Raw genomic sequence first — 14,354 nt, 5'->3', positions numbered from 1 at the left:
GTAAATCCAGAGGAGCACGATGAAGTTCTAGCTATTTTGGCAGACGAGAATCAAAATGCTTGTGCTTTGTGTGGCGAACCATTTGAAGACTTCTATAGTGACGTGACAGAAGAAATGAGGGAGTTCCAGACAGGGATAACCCCAATCATATTGCAGACATTAAAATGGAAGGGCCAGTAGAGAGAGATTCTGAAGCCAGCAAGGTTCCAGCAAACAGACGGTTAGAAAGTGCAGTTAGCAAAGGCTTGGGTAATTCAAAGGTTGTATCTGATAGGAGATCAGAGACTGGTAATGAGAGAAGGTCAGAACACCTAGCTGGATTGAATAGTAGATCAGACAGTGGGGTTTCAGATAGAAGATCAGAGACGATTGCTCCTGTAGAGGGTGATGAAAGAAAACCTTCCAGGATTCCCTTGCGCAATGCAGATTTCGAAAGAACGAGGACAACAGCTCTGGATCAAGATTTGGACAAAGAATTGTGATGAGCCTTATGTAGGGGATGGGCAAGGGATTTTCAGGAACTCTGCAGTTGTGCCATCTTCAGAGGTCTGGATGACCCAACAGGATGTATATAGAGTAGGAGGAAGACTTCCTGAGCTCTCTTCTCTCCCTTCTCAGCAGCAGCAAGTGATGGATCCCCTTCATCATCTTCATAACCATCATCAACAACAGCAAGGAGCCAGCTTTTATTCTTTCTTCTCCTCGCCTGAAATGGCTGCAGATCTGAAGCTCTTTGTTCCTGCCACTAGTCAAATCACTCAGGCATGGCAGTCTGCCTCTTCTTCCTCGGGCATGTCAGATCTGATGCAGGATTATGCAAGGCATGGTGTGCATGGCTTGGAAGATAGAAGGCTTATAATGTCCAAGAGCAATGGAGGAAAACATTCTGCCGAATTGTTCACTTCACCTCCTCGGGGTTTCGGAGAACAGAATGTTGTTGATGGCTTATCATCACCTAAATTGCGTGGGGAGATTAGCGCCGGGATATTGGACCCGCACTCCATCGATGACATAGAGCTTCTATCTGAGGATGCTGTTCATGAACCTTTTGAGGCTTCTCCAATTGCTACCATTTCAGAGAAAGGCTATGCAAATGAAATACTATGGTCCACCAGCAGACCACCAATCAGCAAGCTAAGAAATAATAGTGAAAGTAGTCCTATGAGAGTGGCCATCTTAGAGAAGGGCATTACTGGCAGCACAAACAACCTTGCAAGAATCAAAGTTGTGGTGCGAAAATGACCACTCAACAAAAAAGAGAGAGCTCGGAAAGAAGAGGACCTTGTGACAATTGATGGGAATGGATGTTCACTTACTGTTCATGAGCCCAAGTTGAAGGTGGACCTTACAGCCTATGTAGAAAAACATGATTTTATGTTCGATGCTGTGTTGGATGATCAAGTTTCTAATGATGAGGTCTATCGAGTAACTACGGAGCCAATTATTCCAACCATATTCCAACGTACAAAGGCAACATGCTTTGTTTATGGGCAGACAGGCAGTGGGAAGACTTTCACCATGCAGCCTCCACCTCGAAGGGCTTGCCAAGACATCCTGGATTTAATGCATCACCCAACTTACAAGCACCAGGGACTGCAACTATGGCTTAGTTTTTTTGAGATCTATGGAGGGAAGCTGTATGATCTTTTAAATGAACGAAGGAAGCTTTGCATGAGGGAAGATGGTCGCCAGCAAGTTTGTATTGTGGGCTTGAAGGAATTCCCTGTCTCAGATGTTGATCTTGTAAAAGATTATATTGAAAGAGGTAATGCATCAAGGAGTACAGGATCAACTGGTGCCAATGAAGAGTCTTCAAGATCACATGCTGTTCTGCAGTTGGTGATAAAAAAGCATTCCAACAAGAAGGAAGAAAGGGTAGGAAAGCTGGTTGGAAAGTTCTCTTTTATTGACTTGGCTGGTAGTGAATGTGGGGCTGATACAACTGATAATGATCGCCAAACAAGGATTGAGGGTGCTGAAATTCACAAGAGTTTACTTGCTCTTAAAGAGTGCATTCGGGCAATGGACCATGAGCAAGGTCATATTCCTTTCAGGGAAAGTAAATTGACAAAAGTTTTACGTGATTCTTTCATTGGTGACTCTCGAACTATCATGATCTCATGCATTTCTCCAAATACTGGCTCTTGTGAGCACACTCTTAACACACTCAAATATGCAAACAGGGTGAAGAGTTTATCCAAGAACAGCACTTCAAAGAGGGATCCCAGCCCAAATACAGTTGTGCAAAGTCAAAGGGAGCTGGCAACCAGTTCTCTTCCATTGCTATCACCTGAAAGTTCTGATCAGATCATGGATAGCAGGGTTGCTGAGACTAGTAAGAGACCTATTGATCAAGCAAACTGGCAAGGAGATTTTGATGGTTGGTCTGCACTAGCATCTACTCAGGGTCCTATAACCAGGGAAGACAATAGAACACCATCGTCCTCTAATGATAAAGATCGAGCCATTTTGAGGGATGGCATGTCTAACAACTTCAATTACCAATGTGATTCTTCGACTGACAGAGTTGACCAAGAGAGAGTTTCTCCTCCTGGACACAAAACTGTAAGGGATGACAAGACATTAAAAAATCGTGCATGGATTTCGACTGATGAAGGCGGAATTGATAAAAATGGTGCAGTAGCAAGACAAGCTTCAAACACGGAGGACAGTATTCAAAACATTTCCAATTCCAGGTCCAGGGATACTCCAGGCATACTGGTTTCTCAAAATGGATATGACGGTCATATAACTGCTATACTTGAGGAAGAAGAGGACTTAATTGCTGCCCATAGGCTGGAAGTGGAGGACTTGATGGAGAAAATGCACCAACAAAGAGACAATAGTATCTGCAAAAACAAATCAGTCCTGGCTCATAGTTCTAGTTCCTTTGCTCACTCTTCGCATCCCCAAATGAATGCATTGAACGTTGCTTTACAGCGACAAGAAGCTCTCCGAGCTGCGAGCCACAACCAATTGATTGAGCAACACAGTCAGTTCATGTCTAAGTTGGATCGAGTGATCTCAACCATCTCAGTCACCAACATGCAAACCATGGCAATCAATGACAAACTTGCAGCCCTTACGACTCAAGTTGCTCAAATGGCTACAATTAAAAGGACAGATCAGCATGATTATGTGCAGCAACATGGGCATTCTCATGGACATTATGGGTATCTTGACCACTGGCATGGTTTGGATGTGCAAAGGCAGCATCATGTGCCTACTTATGGTCAGCGTGTATATGATGATTGTGCATATTTTGAGCAGCAGCATGCATCTGATGACTGTGTATGTCCTTATGAGCTACATTCTAGTCACATACATGGACAACCATCTGGACAGCCTTACGTACTTGGGCAACATCATGCAAATGTATACGAGTATGTACATGGGGAGCAACATCATCATCAGCAACAGAGTGATCGATATCATCAACCACTTGATCATTACTATGAGTAGCATGTGCATCCTTATGAGGAACATGATGCTTCTCATAAACAATGCCATGATGAGAGCATCTCACTGCAGCCTCATGAGCAAGTGCCCCATCAGCCCACGGCCCTTAATTTTGAATGCCCAGTAGTAGCCACACATGTGGGACTCATGGACATGAAATGCCAATGGGTTGATGTAGTGAATGATGTAGTGATTGCCACCTCATATGCTCCAGTTCTACATGGCATAGTAGTTTCCAATGAGTTTATGGACATTTCAATGCATGCTACCGTATGGGCTAGTAAGGATCTTCTGTCACCATCAGTGCTTGAAGATGACACCATGAATTACTTCTATGATACATTGGATGCATTGGATCACAATTATCCTTTTGACCCCGGTGGTAGTACGATGATCCATGCTTGTATGGATGACCCTTATGCTCTTGATGCTTATCATGTAGGTTATCCATTTGATCCCAGGGAAGAAATGGGTTCAGAAAAGCCCTACCTCGATCAGCATTTTACCAGTGCAGCCCTCCTCCTACTTCAACGGTGCAATTTTGACTGAGGATTAGCTAACTTTGCCCTAGTCTGCATTGCAGATAACTTGTAGATAGCACACTATTCTAGAACAGTTTTTACCCTGCATTAATGGAAATCAAGTGTCACCTATATGGGCTGAAAGTACTCGTCATAAGCTCCATTTTGACATGTGATACACCCTATTTGGAGCAGCCTATTAAAAGTTATGACCTGTTTACTTCAGCAGGCCGGTCCTGGACAGGATGCTGTCCCTAATCTTTACCCACCCAATTTTCATTGTCAAAGGGCTCAAAGTAGTACTCTGCAATCCTCCCTTAGCCACCCATCACTCCCCTCTACTTCTTGTTTTTTAGGGCAAAAACCTTCAGGGTGGGGATGGATTGTAACAAGCGGGATACACACCGACTAGGGTTTAGATACCCAGTCACACTGACCAGGGTATACAAGGTGTAAGAGCCCCAGATTAGGGCAGCCAATTATTATCAAGATCACACTCTTCACCTTCATCTCCAGCTTCCATGGCTTTCTCTTCTCTCCTCTTTTCTCTTTCTCTCTCCTCTTCTAGTCTTCTTCCTTCTTCTTGTTCTCTTTCTCTCTCCTCAGCTCTCCTTCTCTCTCCTCTCAGCTTCTTTCGTTACATATGCACATATTCCAAAGGTACTCACGAAAAAGTTGGATAACAAGGCTGTTAAATGCATTTTTATGGGATATAGCAGTGAGAGTAAAGGCTACAAACTCTATGATCCTGTTTCGAAAAAGGTGTTTGTCAATAGGAATGTACTATTTGATGAAAAATCAGAATTGTCCCTGGCTGGTTTAGATACATATCAGGCTGCCCGTGATGTATTTGAAGGGCTGCTACCCATTACATTTGGTGATTCAGCTGGAGTTTCAACAAGTGAACTCAATGTTCAGCCAGCTACTCCTTTGGAAAATGCAGAAAATCAGCCATTGGCTGATCTGAATATTCAGCAAAGTGCTGAAACTGAAATTCAGCAAGAGCTTATGCACAGTCAGGAGGCAAGACAAATGCCTAGATGGTATTTACAGACTATGAAAGATAGTCATCTGGATGTATCTATGGCTAGTCGTACTAGAAGGCAAGCTCATATGCATGATACTGCACATACCATGGAGTTTGTTATGGCAGCAAGCACCCTTGATGAAGAAGAGCTTGAATGTTTTAAGGATGCACAACAGAGTGTGCATTGGATGGCAGCAATGAAAGCTGAATTGGATTCTATCACTAAGAATCAAACATGGGATTTGGTGTCTTTGCCATTTGGGAAGAAATCCATTGGAACAAAATGGGTCTACAAGCTGAAATGGAATGCAAAAGGATCCATTGACAAATACAAGGCAAGGTTTATAGCTAAAGGCTATGCACAGAAAAAAGGCATTGACTATGAGGAGACATTTGCTCCTACTTCCCGTATGACGACCATCAGGTCTATGGTTGCTTTGGCTGCTCATTATGGATGGATTGTGCATCAATTGGATATTAAAACTGCATTTTTACATGGGGAACTTCATGAGGAAGTATATGTACAACAACCCATTGGTTGTGCAATTGAGGGCTTGGAACACTTGGTCTGCAAGCTGAAAAAAGCTTTGTATGGTTTGAAACAAGCTCCTAGAGCTTGGTATGCAAATATAGATGCTTTCTTGCTTAGCCAAGGGTTCATAAACAGCTCATCTGAGTCTACCCTTTACGTATGTAAAGAGGGGGGATCCATGCTGGTCATTTGTCTTTATGTTGATGATCTCTTGCTTATAGGGACACATGCTGATCAAATTTCAGCATTTAAACAAAATTTGCAGCAAACTTTTGACATGTCAAACTTAGGGTCTTTGCATTATTACTTGGGCATTCAATTTATACATGATGCTAGATGTATTGGGTTATCACAGTCAAGATACATTGGTAAACTTCTTGAGAATTTTGGCTTACAAGATTGCAAGTCAGTTTGTACAACAATGGAACCTAGACTTAAACTGTCATTACATGATAACAGTGATTTGTTTGATATACACACATATGCTCCAGCAGTTGGATGTCTTATTTACTTATGCAACATTAGGCCAGACATACAGTTTGCAGTTTCAACCCTAACCAGATATATGCATCAGCCACGCATGTCACATTGGCAAGCTGTTAAGTGTGTCTTCCGTTACTTGCAGGGTACTAGATCTCTTGGATTGCTTTATGCCAAGGGGGGACCACTGCAGTTACATGCTTACAGTGATTCTAATCGGGCTGGTGATTATGATTCAAGTCACTCCACTAGTGGCAATTGTTTCTTTCTTGGCTCGTCTTGCATATCTTGGCTTAGCAAGAAACAGTCCAGTGTTGCCACATTGTCATGTGAAGCTGAATAGAAGGCAGCTTTCACTACCACAGTTGAATGCGTATGGATTAGATGCTTGCTTGCTGATCTAGATGTATCTATTACGGAGCCTACTCCCTTGTTCACTAACAGTCAGAGTGCCATTGCAGTGGCATGGAACCCAGTGTTTCATGCACGCACGAAACACATTGAGATACATTATCACTTTTCAGAGAGAGACTACATGCAGGTGATATCAGCCTTGTCTATTGTCCTACCACCAGTAATGTGGCAGATATCTTCACCAAAGCTCTTCCTCGTGAGAAATTTCGCCATGCTTTAAAATTGATCTCCTTTGGTGGCAGATGATCCTTGTACTCTCGATCACTCTTCACTCCAAGGGGGTTTGTTGGATATTTCACTCACACCTCACTTATGCCTATGCTCACATAGGAGTGTCGATCATCAGTAGGACACTCGGGCACTTTTTACTCTCGGTAGAAGAGGTTTTTTCCCCCAGACTTATGGTATTATTAGGTATGTGCTTATGACACACACTTACGGGCACTTACCGTGTTCGAGTATGAACACCCCCCTACAACCCTAGGGTTTAAGGGTTGTACCTTGTACTTTCAGTTTACACTCTTTCAGTCTATTGCATTGGGTGTTGTGCTTCACTCTCTACTGTCTACTGTTTTTCTGTGCTCAGCTTCGATCCTGTCCTCTCTCACAATGATGGCAACAGCCGCACCAGAGACAAAGGAGAATGCCCAAAATCAAAGAAGCAACCTACAAAAGGTGAGGAGTCTTAAGATGCCCTCGATGGCACCCTCTCTATACAGGTGCAAATAATCTAAGGGACTGCAATAAATGCAGTCCAACTGCATAGGAAAATCCGACAAATAATGAGGTGGCATCTTGCATAGTATGGATGCAAGTAGGCACTAACAAGAGGTGTAAACCGACTGAAAAGGGCCTAAAACAAGAGAAATGCACACTAAAATGCCAAAGCTTCCATATCTCCATCAACTCTGACAAGGGCTTACAACAGGGGGATGACAAACTGACAACACTAAAAGTGGCAGGCTAACAGATGGCATCAACAAGATGGGGCAAAATGCAGCCATAGAAGTCACAAGGCTGAAGGGCGATAACTGGGGATGACCAAGCCGTAAGCTGAATGAGACGCCTAATGGATGGAGACTGGGAAGAACTAGGGTAACCTACAAAACAAGGGATGAAGTGAGTGGCCAAGCAACCTCCTATTTGTAGATGTGGATTCTCCTAAAGTTTAGGTGTTTTGCTCATAGGACACAGAAACTTTGGTAATCTTTGAGTCTAGTACTATTTTACTAAGGTGATAAAGAGTAGTATGTAATGCATCTTTTTTAGCTTCATGTGTGTTGGTAACTTCAACTCAACTAAGAGTATACTCTTGTACTACATGCAGCTGATTTAGAGCTTCAAGCTCTTTCTTGCTCGCCCCTTGTTTGCGCACAATATGCACTGGCTTGCAAAATAAATCAATAGGTTGTTTGTTATGAATAAAGAAAAATACATGAGAAACAAAGAAGATGCAAGAGAGGAGAAGAGAGTGTGTGGCTCTAATTCTTAACAAACATGAGGTTAAGATGGATTACACATAAGAAAACCCATGATATAAAAAAAGTAAGATGAAAGCATTACATTACTACTACCTTTGTAAATATGCAAATTGATACAAGCAGTACATTACACTTGGACACCTCTAACTAACAGCTCATCATCGTTATCCATCCACATGAATGCTCATCTTTCCACACTCTTTAGTCATAGTCACATTTGCCTTTATATTTTTAAGACACCACATACATAAATACATAAATATTTCAATATCCCATTTTCCCACCTCCTATGAATTTGAATGCCAACTTTTGTGTTTTACAAGGTTGTTTGATCAAATTCACAAGGAATCCCATCTTCCATATTCAGAGGGATCCTCAACTTCCACCACTCAAAAGGAGAAGCAAGGAGGTGGGAAGAATAACAAGATCGAGTTGAGTAGTAAGAAGCAAAGTAACTCTCTGCAAGATTGAGACCAGGCCGGCAAAACGTCCCTAAGAAAAATAGATACATCCAACATCTAGCCATTTTGATCATGAGTCAAAGACCAAGGGCAAGCTACCCAAAAATCAATCATGTTCCCCACCTAGGAACTCTAGCACATCAAGTGAGGGCCCTTCTACCCCTCAATTTTAAGGGGATCATGCTCCAACACCTATGGCTTATCCATGCCGCCAAGATGCCTGTAACACTAGTCACATGGCTTCATGACTACCCCATTAGCCAATCCCCACCACACTAAAGGATTCTTTGATAGGTCCACCACCCCCATAGTGGACTTTGATCCTTAGGTGCTCATCTCCCTTGAGGATAAACTAGATGCGGCATTGTCTCCTACTTCCGAGTCGCCATCTATATCTAGTGTGACGCAAGAAGCAGCCAAGCACACTTTACCCAAAGACATTTTGATCAAGAGGATTGTGGAGCATCACCCCTCACTCAATTCAAATGTCTATGACACTGATCAAGCCACTCCCACTGTTCCCACATATAGATCTTCTAATTCTACTAAGGCTAGCTTTAGTTTGTCTCACTATTTTGTACATCACGCCTCACTCAATTCAGATGTCTATGATACTGATCAAGCCACTCCCACTCTTCCCACATATAGATCTTCTAACTCTACTAAGGCTAGCTTTAGTTTGTCTCACTATTTTGTACATCACGCCTCACTCAATTCAGATGTCTATGATACTGATCAAGCCACTCCCATTGTTCCCACATATAGATCTTCTGATTCTACTGGGGCTAGCTTTAGTTTGTCTCACTATTTTGTATATCTTTAGCTTGCCTCCCCTTTGAGAGTGGCAAACCTTCTTATACTAAACATAAAAGCACCTAAAAGCATATTCTTTTTAAGTAGTGCTAGGTGTGTTCTATGGTCTCATATCGTACTTACACTTATTGCCTGTGTTTTTGTTTGGAACTCACCCCTACAAGGACCTACCACTTTGATCAAAGCAAAGACTTGGATAGTTCGACACTCCTATTTTGGTGGCTTCTCTTTGATTGGGCTTCAAACTTCCAAAGTGGCTCTAGAGATCAGTTGACTTGTGGCACTTGTACTTGACATGGGATCAAAGATTATATCATAACTTTATGGGGTACTTGATTCTTCTTGACTAAACTAGAGAAATACCACAATGGGTGTCAAGGTCAATCTAGTGTTTGTGTCTAGGTGGAATTCTATTATTACATAAAAGTATCTAGCTCTATATGTGTTGTGGTTTTTTGATTTACTTAAAGTGTTGAATTAGAAGTGAGTGTTAGTTTCTACTATCCTTTATTTGCTAAAGGTTGGTTTCTTTGGTTCTCATTGTCAGATCATCACCAAATCTCTAATAGTGATAAAGTTACATTGGTTGGTTACAGTTCAAAAAATTCAACATATTGAAAAGTGGGAAATTGGAGATTGCTCTGATTCTCAAGGGTCATCATCCCTAGACAATCGAGTGGGGCTGCGCTCCCCATTGCTGCCTCATTTGCTCCTCTTGGCACACATGCCGTTGGACATGTGGCACATAGACAGCCTCATCCACCCCCACCTTACAATAATCTTGAAGGTTTGGGTGACTAGTCTACAAATGCCACTCCATTTGCACTCTTTGCATCCATTCTAGGGTCTCCTCTTGCACCCCCCACCTACAACCCTTTCCCCATCTAGGACCAAGCTGTGTACGATGAGTCCCTTGCCTAACTATAGGCTTAATGATCCACTAGGTAAGGTCATGTGTGCAAATTGGGGTACCATCTAGACAATACTAGGACATAGGTACTCATGGGTGGGCAACCCTTAAAAATAAATACCCGAAAGTGTGTGGTTTGAGGGATGTAACCCCACCAGTGATACACCTCCACTACCCAATTGTGGATAGACGTAGGCTCACACAAGGGATATGTATCTAAGAACCTTGGTCCTCCCGATGTAGTGAATTGTGTCAAAGGTGGATGCGTAACGTGAGCAATAGAATGAGAGGGTGGAATGGGTGGAATGTATGTGTAAGAAGTGACTAGGATTGATTAGATTTGAGTGTACAAGGATTCACCAAAAGAAACATCTCCTGAATTTGCAAATAAACGAGAGGTGTTATTCTTTTTCTTCTTGAGCCATCTTTATTAATATTCATGTACCGGTACAAGTCAAGGTTATTATGAATACTTGTATCCATAGCATGCAGATCGAGGTAAATTGGGAAGGACCAAAAAATACGACTTGTTTACCTTTCATCGATTCTAATAGGTTCAGACTGAAGAACAGTATGTACCCCATCTCAATATGTTCTCCTTGGGCTAGAAGTTCTAGATTCTTGTTAGCATCATGTCCAAGCTATTGTACACCGCCCTCTTGGTTGAAGATGGAATCGTTTGGATGGTATTGCCGAAGAATGAGCAATAGGAAAGATGAGCTTTGAGACATGCTCATATTTTGACCATCTCACTTTTTCCTCCACTTTAAGATTGCCATGAATTCATTAGGAGTGATTGAACACATCTTTTCCATGTTTAAAAAATCAAGGCATGGAAGAATCTTGAATTTTAGAAGGATAAGCAGTAGGAATAGACGGTTCTAAGGCATGTTCATGTTTTGACTATCTCTCACATTCATTAGGAGTGATTGAATACATCTTTTCTGTGTTAAAGTAATTAGGGCATGGAGAAATTTGCATTTAAGAAGGTGGTTGCAAGTCTCTCAGAACCTCCATGAAGAAAGGTGTAGGAACCGAAGGAAGCTCTTGAGAAGACTGTTTTGGAGATGGTGGATAAGACATCTTTCCTTCTTGCATTCTCACTTCTCTTCAATGTCAAGTTTTCAAATCAAGGCTAAGGTATCTTTTAGTGTACCTAGCTCTAATACCATGTAAGAGATGCTTAAACAAAGATAGAAAACTCCATGTGTTTGACAAACATAGTGAATGCAATAGAACTTAGTGTGATGAATGAATGAATGAACGAATAATGAAACTGTATGCCAGTATGATATAATGGTCCTCAAACCTTCATGTCTCAAATGGATTGGGGAAGAGGTAAGCTAGAAGGGAGGTCAGAGACACGGATGACAGCTCTAAGAGTGTGCATATGGGTCCTAAATTGCAACAGACAATCACTCATAATGTAGGCCCAGACTGCTGAGAATGCATGTCTAGTTGAGAAAATGATGACATCAGCTGATAGAATCAGCAATTGGAGACTTGGCGACAGCAAGGCAGCCTACCCAGCTGGGAAACACAGATGGCCACAATGTTAGAGACCTCCAAGCAGCAAGCACAAGGCTGAGGATCATAGGCCACAATTGAAGGAAAATCACCAGGCATGAATCATCAGCAAAACTCAAGGTATCTGATAAAGACGGACTGCTGACTGTGCCCGCACAGCTGGCAGCTCTGAAAACACAGATGAGAAGCAGTCAGAAACAGGTCGCCTTGCTGGGAAAGATGAAAACACAGCTGAGCAAGATGATGTAGATGATGTTGATGCTGAACAGACTCCCCAAATTACATCGCCTGGCTGGTGGACTGCATCAAACAAATAAGGCAGCACTTGGGAAGCACCACAAACTGAGATATCTGCCAGTGGAGGGGTGTAGACAGTAGTGGGCAAGATGAGGGCTGATGATAGCTGTCCAGAATAAAGAATGTGGAATGGAATGCATCCACATAGACTCCTATTTATAGAGGATTGGGGGTGCATGTGACCTATTGCCAAAAATAAGCCATTTACTGATAGTTATTCAGAACTAATGTGCTTCTGGGGCTGGTTTCAAGAGAATCATGGGTTTATGAAAACCCTAGATTTAGTGGCTCAACATCAAATACTTTGTTTCCACACAATCAGCCAAGTTTTCAGTACACCATCCTTCACTAAGTGACAGCAAATGGCAGAATATCACATTGCAGTGACACTGTGCCTCTTTCTACATCCAGTATATGCAATGTCTTTAGGAGCTGACTTAATTCTGTGCAACAGCCAGTTGTATGCTCCTCTTGGTGGGAAGGAAATGAAGGGTAGACCTTGATGATTGACCATATGGACATTCGTAACTTCCTTTATAATTTTTGAGTGTCCCATAATATATTTTACCACCCAGTCAGAGATTTCTCTAAAGCTCATATGGGTGTCCGTGTTAGCTTCATCACAAGTTATAGTCTCAAACCTAGGTTAGCATATATCCATAAACAGTCGTTTGCTCTAGGTTGGAAAGTGTAGAAATGCTTTTGTTTAGACAATTCTGTAAAGAGTTGAAAATGTGGAACTCTATTTTGATAATTACAGGTTATAAATATTTACATAATCTGGCATCCTTTTACCATAAACCCCCAATATCATGTGCATGCTTATAAAACTTTGTATAACTGTCCCCTCTACATGATTGATTTGTCTTGCAGGACACGTATGCGTGAGGGGTTTTGACCGCAAAACACGTGCACCAAAGCCACTGGTATGCAGATTGCACTTTCCAATCAGCAAACAACAGAAACCAAGGAAAAGATAAGGTCACAGTTTTGAAGCATTGAAGGAGAAGCCTTATACTTTGAACATATACTTGAAGCCCCAGCATGGCTTCGTGATTCAAAGGACTGCCACTTTGTTATTGTAAGCTAGGCAGGCGGCCCATCTGTCACCACACCTCAATTGAGTAGGGTGAAACATATGCTGAAACCCGCCCCACATGGTCATCTCAAAATCATTCGATTTTGTAAAAAGTACACAGAATAAAAAAAGCAATTTCTTGGTCTGTGATAATCCATCGTGGAGGAAGGTAAAATTTTTCCTCAGAAGATGTATAAAAGAACTACTCCCCATTTTAATTCTTGATACAACACCCTTATGGTGTTACAGTGAGTATTACTTGAGAGCAGTATTTCCTGCTCTCCACATTCAAATTTGAATGATTGAATGGAATACAGTGAAGAGAGACAAAATTCTAGATCGCCAACCTTTGCTTCTCATTTTTCTTCCATGTCACCTTTGTATTATATGCCTTCATGCATGCGCAACATTCAAGACAGAAATTCCTACCATTGTGTATGGTGTAATTAGTTGACCACAACGGGATTGATAACATTTAAGTCAGAAACTCACATAAATGCAGCAGATAGAGTTTCCTTCTGATGAACTACCTGGTCAAATGGTACATTTAGGCTACCAAAAAGTAAGTGCACCTGGTCAAACGCGATCAAATAAAATGTCAAAAAGGTCTAAATTTACGATGACTGATAAGTAATAAAAGCAAAGCTGTGCCCCTACAAATGAATCCTTGCAACGAAAAATCAAAAGCATAAGCCAGAAGATCATATTGCAACGGCAAACTTAACAAGAACAGCCTTTGAGATTACTTGAACGGTAAAAATGCGACAGCAGCAGCCAGTGTTTTTGAAATTTATGTTCCAAAATATTATCATAAATTGAAACAGTGAGAATGAAGCAGCAAACAGAGCTGATCAAGAATTAAGCATGCATATGTTCAATCTCATAAAAAGCCAGTCAGTTATGTAAAAGTTCAAACCAACTAATCATTTCTGAGGATCAACCAGATTAGCCAAAATGCTTTAGTATAAACTTGCATGTTTTTGAAGTAGAGATGCATAAGTCCAAACACCATATTTATCCTCCCTCTATATATGTTTGCACAAGGTTTCCTGCATCCATTTCCATTAATCAGGCTGTCAAATATTCCACCAGTGTCTCAAAGGTTAACTACTCACCAGGAAACAAATCTGGAGTCTTATGAAGCATACTTATGCCAGTGACAAACATGCTAAGTAGTATTCAGACCTTTTCAGAATCAAACAAAGGAATATCTACTTGAAGCTGAAGCATAATTTTATTGGAACAGTGTTAAAATATACCACATGCAGACACAGAAGGCATTCACAGCACCAAGTCTTAACGTCCTTTAGCTTTTGAGGCCCATGTTAGAGGATGTGTCGCATGCCAAATAGTC

At 41.6% G+C, this 14,354-nt stretch overlaps 2 protein-coding genes and 1 pseudogene across 4 annotated transcripts in view; all 3 read left to right on the top strand.

The window, feature by feature from the left end:
• The window catches only part of LOC148036290 (DNA glycosylase/AP lyase ROS1-like), a 76,013-nt gene extending 62,539 nt beyond the window's left edge, over nt 1-13,474 (top strand). For 2 of the 3 annotated variants that reach the window (XM_087678294.1, XM_087678295.1), the window contains one exon: nt 12,796-13,471. In XM_087678294.1, the coding sequence (XP_087534420.1) occupies nt 12,796-12,902 (107 nt within the window). In that variant the 3' untranslated portion in view covers nt 12,903-13,471. Of the gene's footprint in view, nt 1-12,795 lie in introns of all 3 variants that reach the window. The other variant, XM_087678296.1, reaches the window with a different exon arrangement.
• On the top strand, nt 388-1,242 carry LOC148036292 (uncharacterized). The gene has a single exon (XM_087678297.1). It carries the CDS (start codon nt 388-390, stop codon nt 1,240-1,242), a length of 855 nt encoding a protein of 284 aa, XP_087534423.1.
• Nucleotides 1,375-3,462, top strand: LOC148036291 (kinesin-like protein KIN-13A pseudogene; annotated as a pseudogene).
• Nucleotides 13,475-14,354: the final 880 nt, after the last annotated feature.

Source organism: Lygodium microphyllum, chromosome 5 (genome assembly GCF_053477565.2).
Source record: "Lygodium microphyllum isolate KBCC chromosome 5, Lygodium_microphyllum_v1.1.10, whole genome shotgun sequence".
Taxonomy (NCBI): domain Eukaryota; kingdom Viridiplantae; phylum Streptophyta; class Polypodiopsida; order Schizaeales; family Lygodiaceae; genus Lygodium; species Lygodium microphyllum.
This window is presented reverse-complemented; position numbering and strand designations above follow the sequence as displayed.

Excerpts from the sequence above, each read along its gene's own strand:
- LOC148036292 (XM_087678297.1), top strand. The coding sequence starts at position 388 with ATGAAAGAAAACCTTCCAGGATTCCCTTGCGCAATGCAGATTTCGAAA.